The sequence below is a fragment of the Fringilla coelebs genome, assembly GCF_963513975.1.
Source record: "Fringilla coelebs genome assembly, chromosome: 1".
Taxonomy (NCBI): domain Eukaryota; kingdom Metazoa; phylum Chordata; class Aves; order Passeriformes; family Fringillidae; genus Fringilla; species Fringilla coelebs.
This window is the reverse complement of record NC_140028.1, coordinates 48,162,160-48,178,010: the sequence shown is the minus strand read 5'-3', so window position 1 is coordinate 48,178,010 and position 15,851 is coordinate 48,162,160. Positions and strand designations below refer to the sequence as shown.

Genomic DNA, 15,851 nt, shown 5'->3' with positions numbered 1-15,851 from the left:
TCCTGAGTGTATAGATGTCTGAAGTAATGCACAGGTTGTATAAACTCATCGTAGCCTAATGTTGTGTTGTTTGTTTGCAACAGGGAGAGGTCGGTAACTCAGGTCCTCCAGACTTCCTGTAAGGTCAGGGTGTGACCCCATTGCAATTAATCATCTCTACCAGGAGATGGGTTTGTAACTACAGTTAATTGTTAGTTATTTTGCTTTAATGATTGCTTTATCTATTTATTTGCTTATAGGCTCTGTAGACTAGACCAAACTGGGGGCTCCACACACATTTGAAGTGGATCACTGCGAACGTTGGGGTTGGTCAGCCAACCTCTACCCTTCCTCCTTGCTTAGTATGAATGCAACAAATCTTTTGTGTGCACTGCCTCTGATCCTTCTGGCACACCATGAGGAAGCCAAGACAGGGAAGGAAATACAGAAAAAGTGAAATTTGTGTCCTGTGCTGCATTCTAATATCAGTCCCCTAAACTGTTGTTGGCCAACTTTGTCACTGAGATGCTGTTTTATCATTTTGATAATATAAAGTATCAGTAGACTCAGTCTAACAGAGTGCTCTGGCAATTTTCCTCACTTCTGATGTGTTAATGAATCTGCTTTTAGAATAAATAGAATAAAATATTGCAGTTGGAAGGGGCCTGCAAGGATCATCTAGGCCAACTGCCTGACCAAAAGTTAAAGCATGTTGTTAAGGGCACTGTCCAAATTTCTTGAAGTTTTTTTGTGTGTTTTCTCCCCCCAAAAACTGATTGAAAACGGATATCTCATTGCTGAGTATTTCCTAGCCAGCCAACTTGTTGGCACCCACAAAAATTCAGTTCTCCAGTAATTACATAATTTACTAAGCAGGAGATTGCTCAGATTACATTTTATTACCCAGCACTGTGGCAGTATGTAGGGAATATAAGAAAAAAAAAAGGCCATAAATTTGGAAACCATTCAAGTCTGCATATGCAGCTGTTTGTGGGGTGGCAGAGCAGCATGTGTTCTCTGAGTGAGTGGGGATGGTGCCCTGTTTTCAGCAGAGAGCTGGGGAGGTGCTTTCTAGCCTCTGGCCTCAGCCAGTGTGCTCTTGGGGGTGTATTGATCCTGGGAGAGGCAGTTCCCCAGCCTGCAGATGTAGGCTCCATTTGCCAAGTCAATGAATTGTTCATTAGGGTGACTGCTGGGTACTCTCTGTTGTGAAAACAGGTGGGGAGGCTTCTTGGCCAGCCTCTCTAAATATTGGAGAGGACTGTACCCACCGTACCGTCAAAGAGAGCAATGGTGCAGCTCACAACCAAATGTTGCCAGTGTTATGAGAATTCCTGCAATACTTCCTTACTAGAAGTAGGGGGAAGCAAGAGTTCCTTGTGGAGATCCAATCTCTTGAATGTCACCTTTTAAACCATTATTAGTCTTTGTGCACTTGTGACAGGCTGAACCATGGTGTTCAGTCTGTAGCTGGTCTTTCACCTTACAGACCTAAATGTTCACAGTGGAGTAAATTGGATTTTGAAAACATTTACATTTTTATTAGAGTTCTGTACCAGGAGAGAGTAACCTCAGACTGGGAATGAGACAATTGTCGTAAGCCATGTTGAGTAAAGGACCTCAAAAGAGAGAGAAGAAAATTATCTAACCCCCTGCTACCAGCAGAAACCCAGTGGCCAAGTGACAGGAAGATGCTGTGCCAAGTCATGCTGGCAGGAGTGGGGGAAAGAGTAAGGTGTTTGCTTTTCCCAGAGTGAAAAATGCTGAGTGGCTCCAAGATCTGTCCCTAGTGAGACAAGCAGAAGAACCAAGCTCTCCCCCTGCAAGAGTCAGGTCCACAAGCTCATTGGTACATTGAAGCAGTTCTCCTGGACAGTAAGGATCCACCTTTACCCTTATAATGGATCTTGTGGTTCTGTTTTTGGAACATGTCTCCTGTATTGCAAATATGTTTCTTAGTAAAGCATAAGCAATTGCAGTATCTTAAGTAAATACATATTTTTGTATTCAAAGGCCTTTGGCATTGAAACTGACTGTGTATGAACTAGCAAGCAACAAGGCATTAATTCCTGTAGATGTAACAATACTTAAAATTATGGCACTGGACTGTGTCACCTTATCACAGATATCAAAAAGTTAAGATATCTAAGCTGTCCAACATGATAGCTAATCTCTGAACAATATGCATGGGCTTGCTCTTCAGCAGTGAATGGCCAGGGAAAGCAGGGCATTGACTCTTGTGTGTGTAAGGAGATGCTGGGGAAAGTGCCTGATCCTGGGGATATGTGTAGCATGTGTAGCCAGAGCTAAATGCAAAGTACTCACCAGTGAACGCTCCGATTGCCATCACCTGTGCCAGCATCTCATGCCCAAAATGCCTCATGCTAATAAGCTTTCTCCTATTTGTTTGTTCTTTGTGCCCTGCTCACACAGGGGCTTTTTCTTTCTCTGTCAGAACTCTATTCAGACCATTCACAGTGTCTAGGATATATTTTTTAGCAGTGTAATTAATTGTATGTTCAGATCTCGTAGAAGTCTAAGAATATTAAGATGTGGGATTGCAGAATATGTTCTCCTAGCTAGCACACGTGTGTCTGGGAGCAAGACAGGGATATGAGGTTGGGCTGTAGATAACCTAAAAAACACCTCAAATGAAAGAGGAAAAGGCTGGAGTTTTAACTGCATGGTTATGTATGCAGGCTAGAATTAAAGCATTTTTTTCAGATGGCTTAGTAGTGCATGTCTGTGTTTCCATGTTTTCTGGTATCTACTTTATTTAGCCTTGACTTGCAAGAGAGTTTCTTAGTTAATTACAGGACTTTGGGTGTTATGGAATACAACATTTTGTGATTTGATACTTGAGAGACTTGCACACACACTGGCAGTGTGTGGTTTTCTCACATACTTGGTTTGAAAGTTGATGCTTCATTTCCCTGGGATGTGATGTTTAAGGGGAAATAGTTGTTTTCAACAGAACTAAATGTTAATTGTTTTGCAATGCACAGTTTTGTCAGGGATAAATGATACATGAAGAATCTGTTAGATTCATGTTAATCCAATGAAGTCTGTTAGGGTGTGGGGTTTACTGCCACAAAAGGACATGAAGATGGACAGTTTGTATGTTCTTTACAGCGCTATTGTATCTACTTTGGCAAGCATCCTTGTTTTCATAAGGTCAGATGATTAATCTTGTTGTTTGCTTCTTTCCTAGTTTTGAGTGTCTCTAATTAAGCTGATGCCCATTGATGTCTTACTGTGATAATGTGTGTTAGGTTATGAGGTAATGGTTGTTCTGAAGAATATAGCTGTGGCAGTGTTGGGGCATACTCAGAATAAATCACTGCACGGAAGCCTTCTGAAAGCTATCACACTGCTGCAGAGTCAGTAAAGTGAAGACAGTGAATCTGTAAATCACTGGATATAGGTAAAAGGATGTAGATTTTTGTTGCTTCAGCATCTGTGGGAGCTCTGCTGTGTGTAAATGAATCTTACTGAATTGTGGCTCTAGGTCCTCATTATGGCTTGGGCAGAGCCAACAGTATGAGGATTGGCTGCAGAGGCAGCTGCCTGCAGAGGGAAGATAGCATCACTGAATCATGGAATCATTCAGACTGACCTTTAAGTTCATTGTGTCCAACCATTAGCAAGCACTGCCAAATCCACCACTAAACCATGATGGTAGGTTTCAAACAAGATACATCTTTGAAGAATTGGGAATCCTACTGGGGAAGGTGAACATTAAATGTTCCCCAGAGTTAGCAACATGTGGTGATAGCTCTTCTGTTCTCCCTAGACTAAACGCTGGGAGTTGTTTTCCCTTCACTAGAGATTTCTTGAAATCATGTCTTCTAGAAAGACTGATGGTGTGTCAAGTTGAATTGTGCATGATGCTAAAAAAGCCCAAAAAGTCCAAAAATCCTGTTCTCTCATACCTTATGTTTTTCTGCACAGTTGCATGTACACATTCACACTTTACAAATGCTTTGTCAGTGAAGTGCTTGCTACTCAGCACTTGTAGTGAAAGTTCCTTATCTCTTTGGAGTGCTGGTAATCTTGATTTTATATTTGATTTAACTAGATCCCTCTGGGGCATTGGGACAGGGCTGTGCTAGAATTTTGTGTGCTAATTGAAGGATCAAGTGTGTAAAACTGCATAATAATATGTGAACATTGTGTTGCAGTGTGAAAGGTTGGTGGAATACTTCAGTATCATCATGTTTATTTTCTTCATTGTTTCTTAACTTCTTTTCTCATTCTTACTTAATTCTTGCTTACATTCTACCTCTGGGATGGCAGTGTGAGTGTTTTTCATGTTGAGATGTTATGTGCAGGCTGGTCAGGAGGCAGCAGTTCAAGTACTGTTTATTTCAGAGCTTCTGCCTTGAATACTATGGGAGGATGAGGCTTGGAGGAGTTGGATGACAACATAGGTGAAATGCTGAGTGCAGGGTGTACCCCTGGTTTAGGAGCAGGGTGTAGCATGGAGCCATGTTCATGCCATACTCTCCTGTCATCTCTTTGTTTCTGTCCATCTTCCTGCTTATGCCCGAAAGGAGACTATGGAGACATTTGGCATGGCATTGTTCTCCTAATTATCACCAGATTTGAAGGTCTGTCTCCTTGCAGTGCATATCCCAGGAAAGCAGGTTGTTGAGAGTTCTGCTAGCTCAGGATCTCTGCTTCCAGGATTTTCTTCACAGCCCACTGTAGAAAGCTGTGGTCTTAGCATGTGTTGGCATCCTGCCTGCACACAGGTGACAGCTAAACGGAGGGCTCTCGGTATGTTCTCTGTGTGTTTGGGTTGGGCTGCTGAATTAACAAAATAACCCATTTTCAGCATGTGCCAGATGCTTTTAACTCCCATTGTGGGCAGCCTTGACAATACACTTCGGTGTGGAAGTCCTAAATGGAGTTTGATGTTCTTTGCAGATAATGGCTCTGCTGTGTAATTATGATAGCACACAATTAAAAACGGCTTTATATCGCTTTGGGTAGCTCCTGGAAATTCTATTTCCCTTAATAATTTTCAATAGTCTCAGGGTTTGTTTTTCCTGTGTTTGTCTTCCTGTAATATTGGCAAAAGATAGGAAGAAAATGAGCTGGGACATAAGAATCCCAGTAAAAACTTCAGAGGGAGGGTGAGAGGTGACTCATTAGCGGGTCTTTCATCTGGGTTCGTGCTGGGGCATGAAGTCAGGGGTCAGGAAGTGAATGGGGATTCGTTCACAGCTGATGTCTTGTATAATATTTCAGAAGAGTGAATTAATTGTTGCAGCTTAGCCCGGGAGTTTGGGCAGAGGCGTTCGGCCGGCTGGCTGAGGAGGACTTGGAGAAAAGTGGCATTTAAGTTTTCCTGGAGTGACAAAGGGGCTGAAGCTGCTGGGGACAGGGCATGGCCTGTGTCTGGCAGCTCTGCTTATACCTACTCCCCTGGCCACAGAGTGGGGAGAGAGCCAGCAGCTGCACTTCTGTTCATACCCAAATCCAAAGGAGTTAGGGAAGAGAATGGCAAATGAAGACTTACTCAAAACTCAGAGCAGCCTGCAAGATATGTTTGTAGCCATAATATTTTAATATATGATATACATATATATGTATCTATTTTTTACTTTACTTTTAGTGTTTTGGGTTTTTTTCATTCTACTACATGGAAGCCTGATCTTAGATCTCATTGAATATTCTCCTTGTTTTCCTTTTACTCTTCAAACCATTTTGGTGCTGGAAGGAACAATATGAAGCCCAAATGAAAAAAAACCAGCCCTAGTGTTGCTGTTCCCATAGAAGATCAAGGTGATGCTCTGCCTGGATTGACCTATGGGAACTGCAAGTCCAGAATATGTTTTGGTAGCTCCTCAGAGAGTGCTTGGAAAGAACAGGTTGGCTTTTGAGCAAGACCTCTGAGTCTGGACCTGGCACCTTTCAGAGGGTAGATGGATTCAGGGGGGGATCCTTCACTTGCACCTCTAGGCAGGTCCTGAGGTATCCTTACAGGTATCCTGATCTCATTCCCAAGCACTGTAAGTTTTATGGTTACTTTCTTTCCACTCCCCTTCTGCACCTATCCAGGGTAGTGTTTCTGTGTGTAGGATACATCTTTTGTGATGACGGCACAGTGGAAATAAAGAATCCAACATTTTCAAAGTGTTGAGCATTCCTGTGCTTGTCTGATGCTTCCAAGCCACATTGGTATAAAAACACAGCTGTGATCAGAGGGTAATAGCCCAGAAGTTTCTGCCCAGTGATTTTGCCTGGCCACCTGAAGGGAGGAGGTAGCCCAGTGGATATTGGAACTGCCAACAGTCTTCAGCTTTGGAAATGTCTTGGTCCTCCCAAGTTCTCCAGTGAGTGTTAATGCAGCCAGCAAGCATTCACATGGTTGGCACCTGTGTGTCCCATGTCACTGCATCTCTGAAGTTGTTCCAGACAAAGGGAAGACGCTTATCCTGAAGGGTTATTTTTGTTCTGGGAGCTAGCAGCACCCATACTGCTGGCTTCAGCTGTTACAGGTTTGTAATTTTAACAGAGGCAGGGGGGAAATTACGCTCCCAACTTTCACAGAAATTAGTTGTATTTAAAATATAGCTTTTTCTTCATGATTTTGTAGCTCTGCTAGAAAGTCATTACACATGGATTTATTTTTCCTTATCTCTTGGATTATCATTGGCTTCCTTCCTTCCTGGATGAATTTATCCAGTGTTCTGATTGCAGCTCCTTCTTTTTTTTTTTTTTTTTGTCACCTCCTGTCTATGTGGCTTAAGATTTTGTGTGTTTAACATAACTCAGCTGAGTATTTTGCAGCAGCTGAGCACAAAGATAATATTCCACTGATTGACGGGGTGGTTCTGGTGAATATATTTGCAGTCTACTTGCTTTGGCTATTTGCTGTTTTGGCTACAGACCTCCCTTATTTCATTTTTCTTTGTATTTAGTCTGGGGTTTTTTTTTGCCTTATGTTTTCTTTCATTTTTTGTGACTGAGCCATGCATTAATCTGACTTTGGAGAGGGGAAACTAAGACAACATTTTAGCTTTTAAGAAACTTCCACAGAGATTCAGGCAGCTGGTCAAAGATAAATCCAGTAAGCAAACAGAGTCATGAGTATCTTAGAAAACAGCCATTTAAAATACTATGGCATCAAATATCTCTCTCAAATGTTTTTTTCTTTGGTCTGCACTTGGAATTTGATGGCAGGGTATTGATTATTTCTGGGTACATGCACAGGGAACCAACAGCAAGGAAATAAATGAAAAGTATTTTAGGTAGATGTTGAAGGGAAAGTAATATTCTCTGGTTTTTAAACAAAACAAGTTTGTAAGTTGCATGAAACTGTGACCATTGTCCTGCAAGGGCTGATGATTAGAATGAGGAGGTCATCATCTTTCCTGCACTGAACTGCCTTTTTCTGTAGGGAGCGAGGGTGAGTTTGGTATACCTAGAATGTGCTCATTAAACTAGGAGGAAGTTTTTAAAGCTTTCTGTGGACTAGGAGAAATTAACATTTTTGTTGAAACATCTTTAATTTGGTTAAGGTCAATTGTATTTTTTGTGTTAGCTTGACATTTAGTCTACAAAAGTTTTAAAGCATTTTATATTGAACTTGCATCTGCTTAGAGACTTACCCCAAAGCCTGAATCCTGTGTGAGTCACGCAGTGCTGTTTTGTTTTGTTCTGCATGTATTCTTCCTCCACAGTAGAACGATTTTCCCATAATTACTATTGAAATAGGGCATTTTTAAACACAAAATAGGTATCAACACAGCTTTACATCAGAATGATGGTGATGTGTGATATGAAACAGTTTAGGTTATTTCAGTGCAAGTGTCTACATATACCAGCTGCTATAGCATGCTAATCAATTTTTGAAAAATAACCCTTTTAGGAGTTGTACAGACAAATCCTGGCTGCTTGCCTGAAGAAAGAAAGATGATTAATTTAAATACTAAACACCAGTTGAGATGATTAATTCTTAATGAAGTCAGTGGAAAACTGATTTTTCTTGTATTCCCTGGAAGATCCTTTCAAAAGCTTTCCTTTTCCAGAATTGTTTTTTGTTCCGTGTGTGTGGCACAGGATGTGACTTTGTTCACAGCAGGTAGGTTCATTAGTTGGCATTTCTAGTATAGTATCCAGCTGTGGAAAGCTTATAAAATACTGGTATTTAGGTCATCTTAATTAGACCTTGAAATAAAGATTTAAGATAAAGTGGAATAATTGTACATCCTTCATTGCAGCTGAGCTTCTTCAGTAAAAAGAGGATGTGTTCCTGGACTGTATGAACAGAGTTGCTCCAAATCCACCTCTCTGGTGCTCCTTTGACAGTGCTGGGAGTTGAAGTGATTAAAACTACTAATTCTGGGGAGAGCTGAAAGATGTGGCAGCTTTCAGCTGGGTTGGGGGCTGGGCTGGATAGCCTTGCTCTCACTGCTACCTGTATCAGTACCTTTTATGTGTGTTTTCTTCCTTTCTTCCTGGAAGGATTTATCCAGTTATGCTTGTATCATGCCCTAGTTGAGAGGGAGCTCAGGTACAAGTGCTCCTTTCCCAAGTTTGGGTGAACAAAGAGTTTCCCCCACTCCTTTGTGCCAACTCAATTGCCATGTAAGGTACCCAAAACGCTGCAAAATCAGTACTGGTGAAAATTGGTGTGAGGTCTTTCATGCTGTGAAGGGTGGCAGTGATTCCCATCCAGCCTATGCTGCATTTGTGGTTAGCAAGCAAAAATCAGGAGGCAGGGTCCCTGGTGCTGGGTTTAAGGAGTTGAGAGCAGTGAGGGAAGGCAGAGGACCCCAGCAGGCAGCTGCATGACCAGCTGGGGAAATGCAGTTGTGTGTGCTCCTGCCACCCACTGCGCCTGCCTTAATGACAGATGCAAACGTAGGATCTCCAAACCCGTGTCTGACAAACTCAGCAATGAAGTTGAGGATGGTGCATAACTTTGGGCAAGGAGACTCTTGGAAAAAGGCTTCAGTGGCAGCTGGAATATGCACCTGATGTATGAGCACCTGGCATCTACAGGAAATACAGCATGACTAATTCGGTAAATTTAGTATGAAGAAGGTGGCAAGGTTGTACCATTGTTTATCTCCCTTTGATGAACAACATGCCAAGTGTGCTTTTGGTGTTGTAACACCTCAAGATGGGAGCGTGCCATTATTTGTGTTATTAAGCTAATGATGTCTAAAGAGGTTTTAAAAAGCCAACAGCTATCATCTGCCACGTCATCTGCCAGTGGTGCTGGTAGTTGAAACTTTTGCTTATGGATCAGTGAAACTGAAAAAGGAGGAGGAGCTCCTCCTGATCTGAATTTCTCCCAATAAGAGCATTCCTGTGTCCTCTCTGATTATGGTTGGAGCTGAGGGAGCACCCATGGGTGCAGGAGAGTGGTGTTTGGTCTCTTCTTCTTTGTCTTTGCCAGCACATCCTGAAATGCAGACTTTTTTTTTTTTTAGCATTTTGGAGGTGTATCCTGTCTTGCACCAGATCTTCTAAAATCCTAGTTTAGACAAAGCCTGAGGGGATTTAGGTTTGCATATTTTTTCTAAGAGGATTATGCTTCACACTTAGTTGATCTATAAATTGTTTGAGGGGTTTTCTGATTTTCTGAGGACAGAAGAAGCTGCATGCACATTCAAATTGTCCTCAAATGTGTTGTCTCTGGGTTAGTGATAGAAATTTGGTGTTTGAATTAATAACAAATGGAATCACTGAACCTCAGGGTTGTTTTGAACTGAAAGACATTTTGGTAATCAGATTTGCAGCACGGCTGCAGGAACAGTTGTAGCAGCACAACTGGAGGGGCAAGGGAATTGCAGGAAGGATTAGAAACTGCTTACACTGGCAACAGAGAAGACAATTTATTGTAAAAATACAACCGAGAAATAAATTAATGAGCACCTTTCAAGCATATAGGAGTGCTCATGACATTCCTGAAACTCTTTGCTTGCGGATGAAGGGAGCAAGGCAGCTCAGTGGGAGTTGGGGAAGAAATAGAGATAGTCTTTGAAGACTTTTGTCATTCATACTCATGAAGTCACTGGTGAGGTGTTCTGTGCCTCAGCCATGGCCCTGGGGATCCATGGGTGCTGGCACAGCTCCTGCCAGCCGGGTGCAGGGGCACAGTGCCACGGCTCTGCTGGCTGCTGCAGCTGTTTTGACGCCCATCGACGACGGAGTAGCTTCAATGATTGCCAGCTTAATTTCTCTTTGTGTGCCTGAGGGTGGGCTGTGTCTCACACATTCATTTATGGTATTGACTGTGGTTTTGTGGAGGGTTGGGTGCAGTTCTTGTTTTGTGCTTCTGTCAGGGTGTTTGGAGGTTGTGCAGCAGCAATGGCTGCTAAAACAAAGACTGGACTGGGGCATCTTCCCTGCATGCTGGAACAGCCAGGAAACCTGTAATGCTAAGATTTCCATAATTATTTCTTTGAAAGTGGAGGAAGGATGTGACTCGGACATAGGAAAATGGTTTAAAACAGAGCTTAGCTCACCTGTGCTGCTCATGGGGATGGTCAGAGGTTTTGTTTAAACTGCTGCTTTATAACCAGTGCTGCTGGCACTATCATCTTTCATCTCACTTCAGACACTCCTCACAGGAGTGATGAGATGGGCGTCATGGAGAAATAAGTGGCACTTGCTTGGTAGAAAGTGCAAGGGGCAAAGAGAAGTGCCCCTGTGGCAGTGTGAAGGACAGGCAGTCTCTGGGGACTGATTTGTCTGAGCTCTGTACTTGTAGCGTTGCCAGCTGTACTGCAGCATATGTGGGACTGTGTTAGATGGGTGTTAAACCCTTGAAGGAAGGGGAGCACAAGCTGGGGAGGAGCTGTTGCAAAGCTGAAACTTCTGCTTTGCTCTAGCAGCTTGTATGGAGTAAGTTTGCTTCTGGGTGGAATCAAGCAGATTAAGATAAGCAGAACGGAACAAAATTTATTAATATCCAAAGGTGTGGCTTGGCTAGCGAAGAGCGGTTTGTGATCTTCACTCAATAACAGCTCTGAGGACTTCCTTGTGCCCTCTAATCAGCAGTGATGTTTTGTGTTCTGCTTTCTCTGCAGACGTCGGCTGATCTCCCAGCGATCTTCTCTGGAGACTCTGGAGGACATCGAGGAAAATGCCCCACTGCGGAGGTCATTTTATTTACTCTCTCTCTGGCTTCTTCTCTGTAAAGCACATGCATGGGCAGGCTTGCTCCCCCTCCTCATGTTGAAAAGTAGCTGGGTCTTCACATTAAGATATCCTTCATAGTGAGTAAAAGTGTTGAAACTTCACACACCCTGCGAGGTGGTGGCTGATATGAATTGCACATTCCCTGGCTTTAGGTCATTAAACGAAAAGGCAGTATTTGGATGAAATGTCAGGAATTAAAATGCCAGATTTGATTAATAGAAAAGTTTTGTTGTCACCAATATGAATGACTAGCCCCTAGTCAGTAGTACCTTAACATCTGTGGTACATTTAAAAAGTATGTACAGATGGTTTAATACAGTGAGTTTTTGAAGGCTAGTATTTTTAGTGAATTTTTATTATCTATTCTCTCAGCACATGCAAGCTTATTTTGGTTACCAGCATTGCTGTCTATGTGTTGGCTGGTAGGTTAGTGACTGCTACCCCACTAATAAAACTGCTCCCATCCTTGTTATGTTGGCCGCTTCAGTGTGGTTTGATTTGTGCGTCGGGGAGACCACAGCTTCCTCCTCTGGGGACCACAGCAATTAGTCGCTAGGCAGTCCTCTGTGGTGATGGAAAATGGAGCAACTGCTTAACTAACAGGCCAGAAACTGGCTGGTCAGTAATCTGACCAGTGCATGGAATGCTTCCAGGTCAGCTGTTCAGCAAGACGGCAGCCCAAGTTTGACTGCCTCTTTATCCTAGGACCTGTAATTCAGCTGGTTTATGTTGGTGTTTAGCCTGCAGCCTTGTTTATCCACATGCAGATTGGCTGTCTCTCCTTACCTCCAAGCAAAGAATAGCAGAGGCTGTACCAATTGGCTTATTACCAAAGCTTGATTATTTTTACAAAGCTCACTGTTGCATGCTTACCAGCATGTTATGAAGTGTTCCCATAAGTGATTCAAGCATGTATAATTGGTAAAAGATATAAAAAAAAGTGTGGTTTGCCAGGCAGTATTTTTACTTGCTAATTTGCAGAATTGGTGGTAGAATGTCTCTCTTGGTGCCATTTTCCTGTGAAGAAGCTAACAAGGCTAATTGCAATCAGAGGGTGAGGGAATCTCAAGGCCTTTACTAGCAGGAGGAAGGCAGAGTGATGGGGTGCCCCTCTTGGGGTGTGCCTGTGCAGCACGATGGTGTTTGGATACAGTAGTAGGGACTGGCACAGTCCAAGATCTGTGGTTTCAGTCCAAGATAATGACCTAATGGGTTCGAGGAGCTGCTGAACTCTGCCTGTACAGGGGAGAGGATGGAAAAGATGGGTTAGGGAAGCTCACCATGCACTGGCAGAGGATGCTGGTCCCATAGGTGCCGCGGAGGGTGCAGCAGCCACGGTCCAGCCCTGGCTGTGCTGAGAGCACAGGACTCATCTCCAGTGCCTGCGAGCCCTGCCTCGCCCTGCAACAAAACAGCCCTGAGATGAAACAGAGAACGCTTTCATATGTGCTGTGGTTTCAGCTGATTAGAAAGAGCAAGGGTGGAAGGCAGGGGGAGGATATTGCTGTTTGTCTCATCTCTCCTCCCTCTGGCAATTTCTTTCTGTAACTGCAATTTATAAAGCGCATTCAGATGTAAAATAGATTTAAGGCTTAATGTTTTGAAGAATGATTATTTTTTTTCCTGGGATAGTTTATTTTATTTTTAGTTTTTTTGTATACTGTCACGAATGTGAAAAGTAATATTTAGAGTTAAAATCAAATAGGAATTTTCTTTGCAAATAGCAGATTTTAAATCTTTCTAAAATTAAAACAAGAAAGAACTTCCCTCAATGGCTCCTTTATCAATAGCTGAGGAGCGTGCAAAAGCGTGGGTGTTGGCGCGATGGGGCAAATTGCATATTTACTAGGTTTTGGTTTGGTTTAATTTTTTTTTTTCTTCTGAAAGCTTGGGTTTAGCTGTCATGGTAGATTACAGGAAGTTTTACTTTGCTGAGATTATTTTATGATTTTTTTTTTGGCATGTAGGAGGGGGATGGTGCCTTTTCTCATTATTACTTTAAATATTTTTTTTTTGTTTGAGCTGTCGCGTTTCCAGACTTATTGTCTTTATTGTTCTTGCTGATTCCTAACACAGGGTGACTTGAATCATTTGTCTCGTCTTTCCTTCCTGCTTTTGTGTAGACTTCTTGGCGGTACAGCAGGGAACTGAGAACTTTTTTTTTTTCTTCTCCCTCCCCTCCCCTCCCTTGCAACTGATTTATTTTTCAGATGTCGGACACTCTCAGGATCACCCAGACCAAAGAACTTTAAGAAGGTTCATTTTATCAAGAACATGCGGCAGCACGATACCAGAAACGGCAGGTACTGTGCATGCAGAGGCTGCTTCTGCAGAGCCAACCCCTGGGATGTGAGGGAAGGGGCAGGATCAGCATCCCCCTGCAACAGCACAGCCATTGCCACTCACCACCCGGTGGTCTTTCAAATAATCCCCCAGGGTGCAGGCTGCAGTGCATGCTCCATCCCCCAGGGAAGTATGTGTCAATGGAAGTGCTAGCCCACAGATTGCAAGGCCTGTGTCTGCTTAATGCAAATAACCTGCAAAAAAGGAAAATCTGTGATGATGTTGGAGCAAACTGGGCATAATCTGGTTGCGTTTCTTCAAGGATGTTGCCAGGTTCCAAGAGTGAGAGGGGCACACAGCTGAACCTGCCTCGACCAAGTTTAGCAATGGTTCAAGGATACGGCCAACATCTCTTAGTGGATGCAGCTTGCTGGTAAATGCACAGCCAAGGATGGTCGTGGCAAGATGAGGCATGGGATCCTAGTTTCCATGGCAGATGTAGTCAGGGAGGCTTCCAGGGGACGTGTGAGAGGAGAGGTGCGCCTGTGTCTGCAGCACAACCTGACCTTGGATGTGCCCAGGTTACAGCCACAGGAACTGGTGGGATCTGTACAGCAGCCATTGGCTGAGACCTGGCTTACTGCAAGGGCCTGTTCCTCTCAGCTGAAGGTGTATCCATCAGCAAAATGCCTTCTCTACTGCGCTGTCATCCAGCTCAGAAGTGAAACTGTCTCCTCCCTGCTTATAAAGAACATACCTGTCCTCTCTGATTTTTCCAAAGACAATTTCTCCCTGTGCTTCATGATTTTTTTTACTCTTATTCTTCCAAATGTGAGTGGTTTTGAACTAGGCCACCTGAATAAGTTGCATGTAGGCTAACTTACCCCAGTGAGAGTTGACTCTTGCACGTGCCTGTTGCATAAAACTGAGAACCATGGCTGAGAGCCAGGTATGCTCTCTTGGACTGATTTGTGCCTGTAGCCTTTGATTTCCATCAGACATGGAACCATGTCAGTAGAAATTCTAACATTGCATTGAACCGCAGGTTTTATGAATTGAATTCTGATAGGTGTTAATTGGCTCAAGAAAAATTTTCTTCACTGTTATTCTGACACATAAGAATGAATGCAGTGAAAGGTGGTAATCAACATGAATGTTATGCAAGGCGGCCCTGAGAGATTTTAGAAACAGCTTTTAGACCCAGCTTTAGTATCAAACAGACACATGCAGAACTATTGAACTATTGACTATTGTCTGACTAGCTGCTGATTATTGTCTTTATCAAAACACGTGTGGAATCAAACACTGAAAAGCAACTCTTTAATTTTAGTCCATTTTGAGCATAAGTGGATATATGCTCTGGGAATTTCTTACTGCAGAATATACTTATGAGGTATTATGCAAATTCCTCAGAGAAAAATTTCTAAGATGTGTACATAAAATCTAGGCATAAACTTGATAGAAATAATACCTGCAAAAGAATGAATAAACATTTGATTTGTAAACTCCTTTCTTGATGTTTTGCAAAGAAGTATTTGTAGCATATATGCAACATTTTACCTTAATTCAAAGATCAGTCATTATGTCTGACAATGTAACTGAATATTTTTCTAGCTAAGAAAGCTGTGAGAAAGCTTCTGTTATTCAACTGGCTTCTTATCTTTATCAGCAGACACAGTTTTCCAGAATATTTCCACAATCATCATAAAGATCTCTTTATCTAGAATATAAATACAATAAGAATGAGAGACACAATTTTGGCAATAGTTTTCATCCTATGGTCGTAGAGCCACAGTGATGCTAGCTAAAAATAAAATGCAGAGTTAATGCTGTGTGTCACCCCTGTGTCTAGCAGTAAGTAATTTGAGTGCAGACTGTTTTTCCGAGGGATCTGGATGCAGTCACTGGAGTTAATAGGCATTCTGGATTAAAAGGACCTCTAGAAATGCAGGTGGATCTGCTTTGTGTATTCATCCTAAAATCAACAGTGTTTTTGAGTATGTTAAGACCTTTGAAGCTGGTGTCCTCCCCAGCTGCCCATGGCTCAGAGGAGCACAGGTGTTGTAATGCATAGAAAACCCTCCTGGGGCTCCTTTCCTTGCCTGAGACCTTGTCCCAGGTGGCTCATGCATGGTTGTGCAGGTGCTGAGCTGGGCTGGAGTCAGGCTCTGAGCTCCCTCTAAAACTCCTGACCCTTCTGTCACAGCATGTCAGTCTTTCACTTAAGATGAGGAACCCAGCTTTGAGAATATCTACACTGAATATATTTTTGGGTGGTGAATTTGATGACTGGGCTTTAAAATAGCCAGCACTTTCAGAAGTTGTTTCACTGGCTTGTGACTGTGTCAGAGCAAAGAAAACTGCAGTGTGAGTGATAGCTCAGGGCTCCTCTCTCCAGTAGCTGCCTTTGTTTGCATCTCTCAGCC

The 15,851-nt window shown here is 42.8% G+C and overlaps 1 protein-coding gene across 3 annotated transcripts in view; it reads left to right on the top strand.

Moving 5' to 3' along the window:
• The window catches only part of CABLES1 (Cdk5 and Abl enzyme substrate 1), a 70,444-nt gene that overhangs the window by 22,604 nt on the left and 31,989 nt on the right, over positions 1-15,851 (top strand). For all 3 annotated transcript variants that reach the window (XM_084218697.1, XM_084218698.1, XM_084218696.1), the window contains exons 2-3: positions 11,031-11,102; positions 13,353-13,445. In XM_084218697.1, the coding sequence (XP_084074823.1) occupies positions 11,031-11,102; positions 13,353-13,445 (165 nt within the window). The remainder of the gene's footprint in view (positions 1-11,030; positions 11,103-13,352; positions 13,446-15,851) is intronic.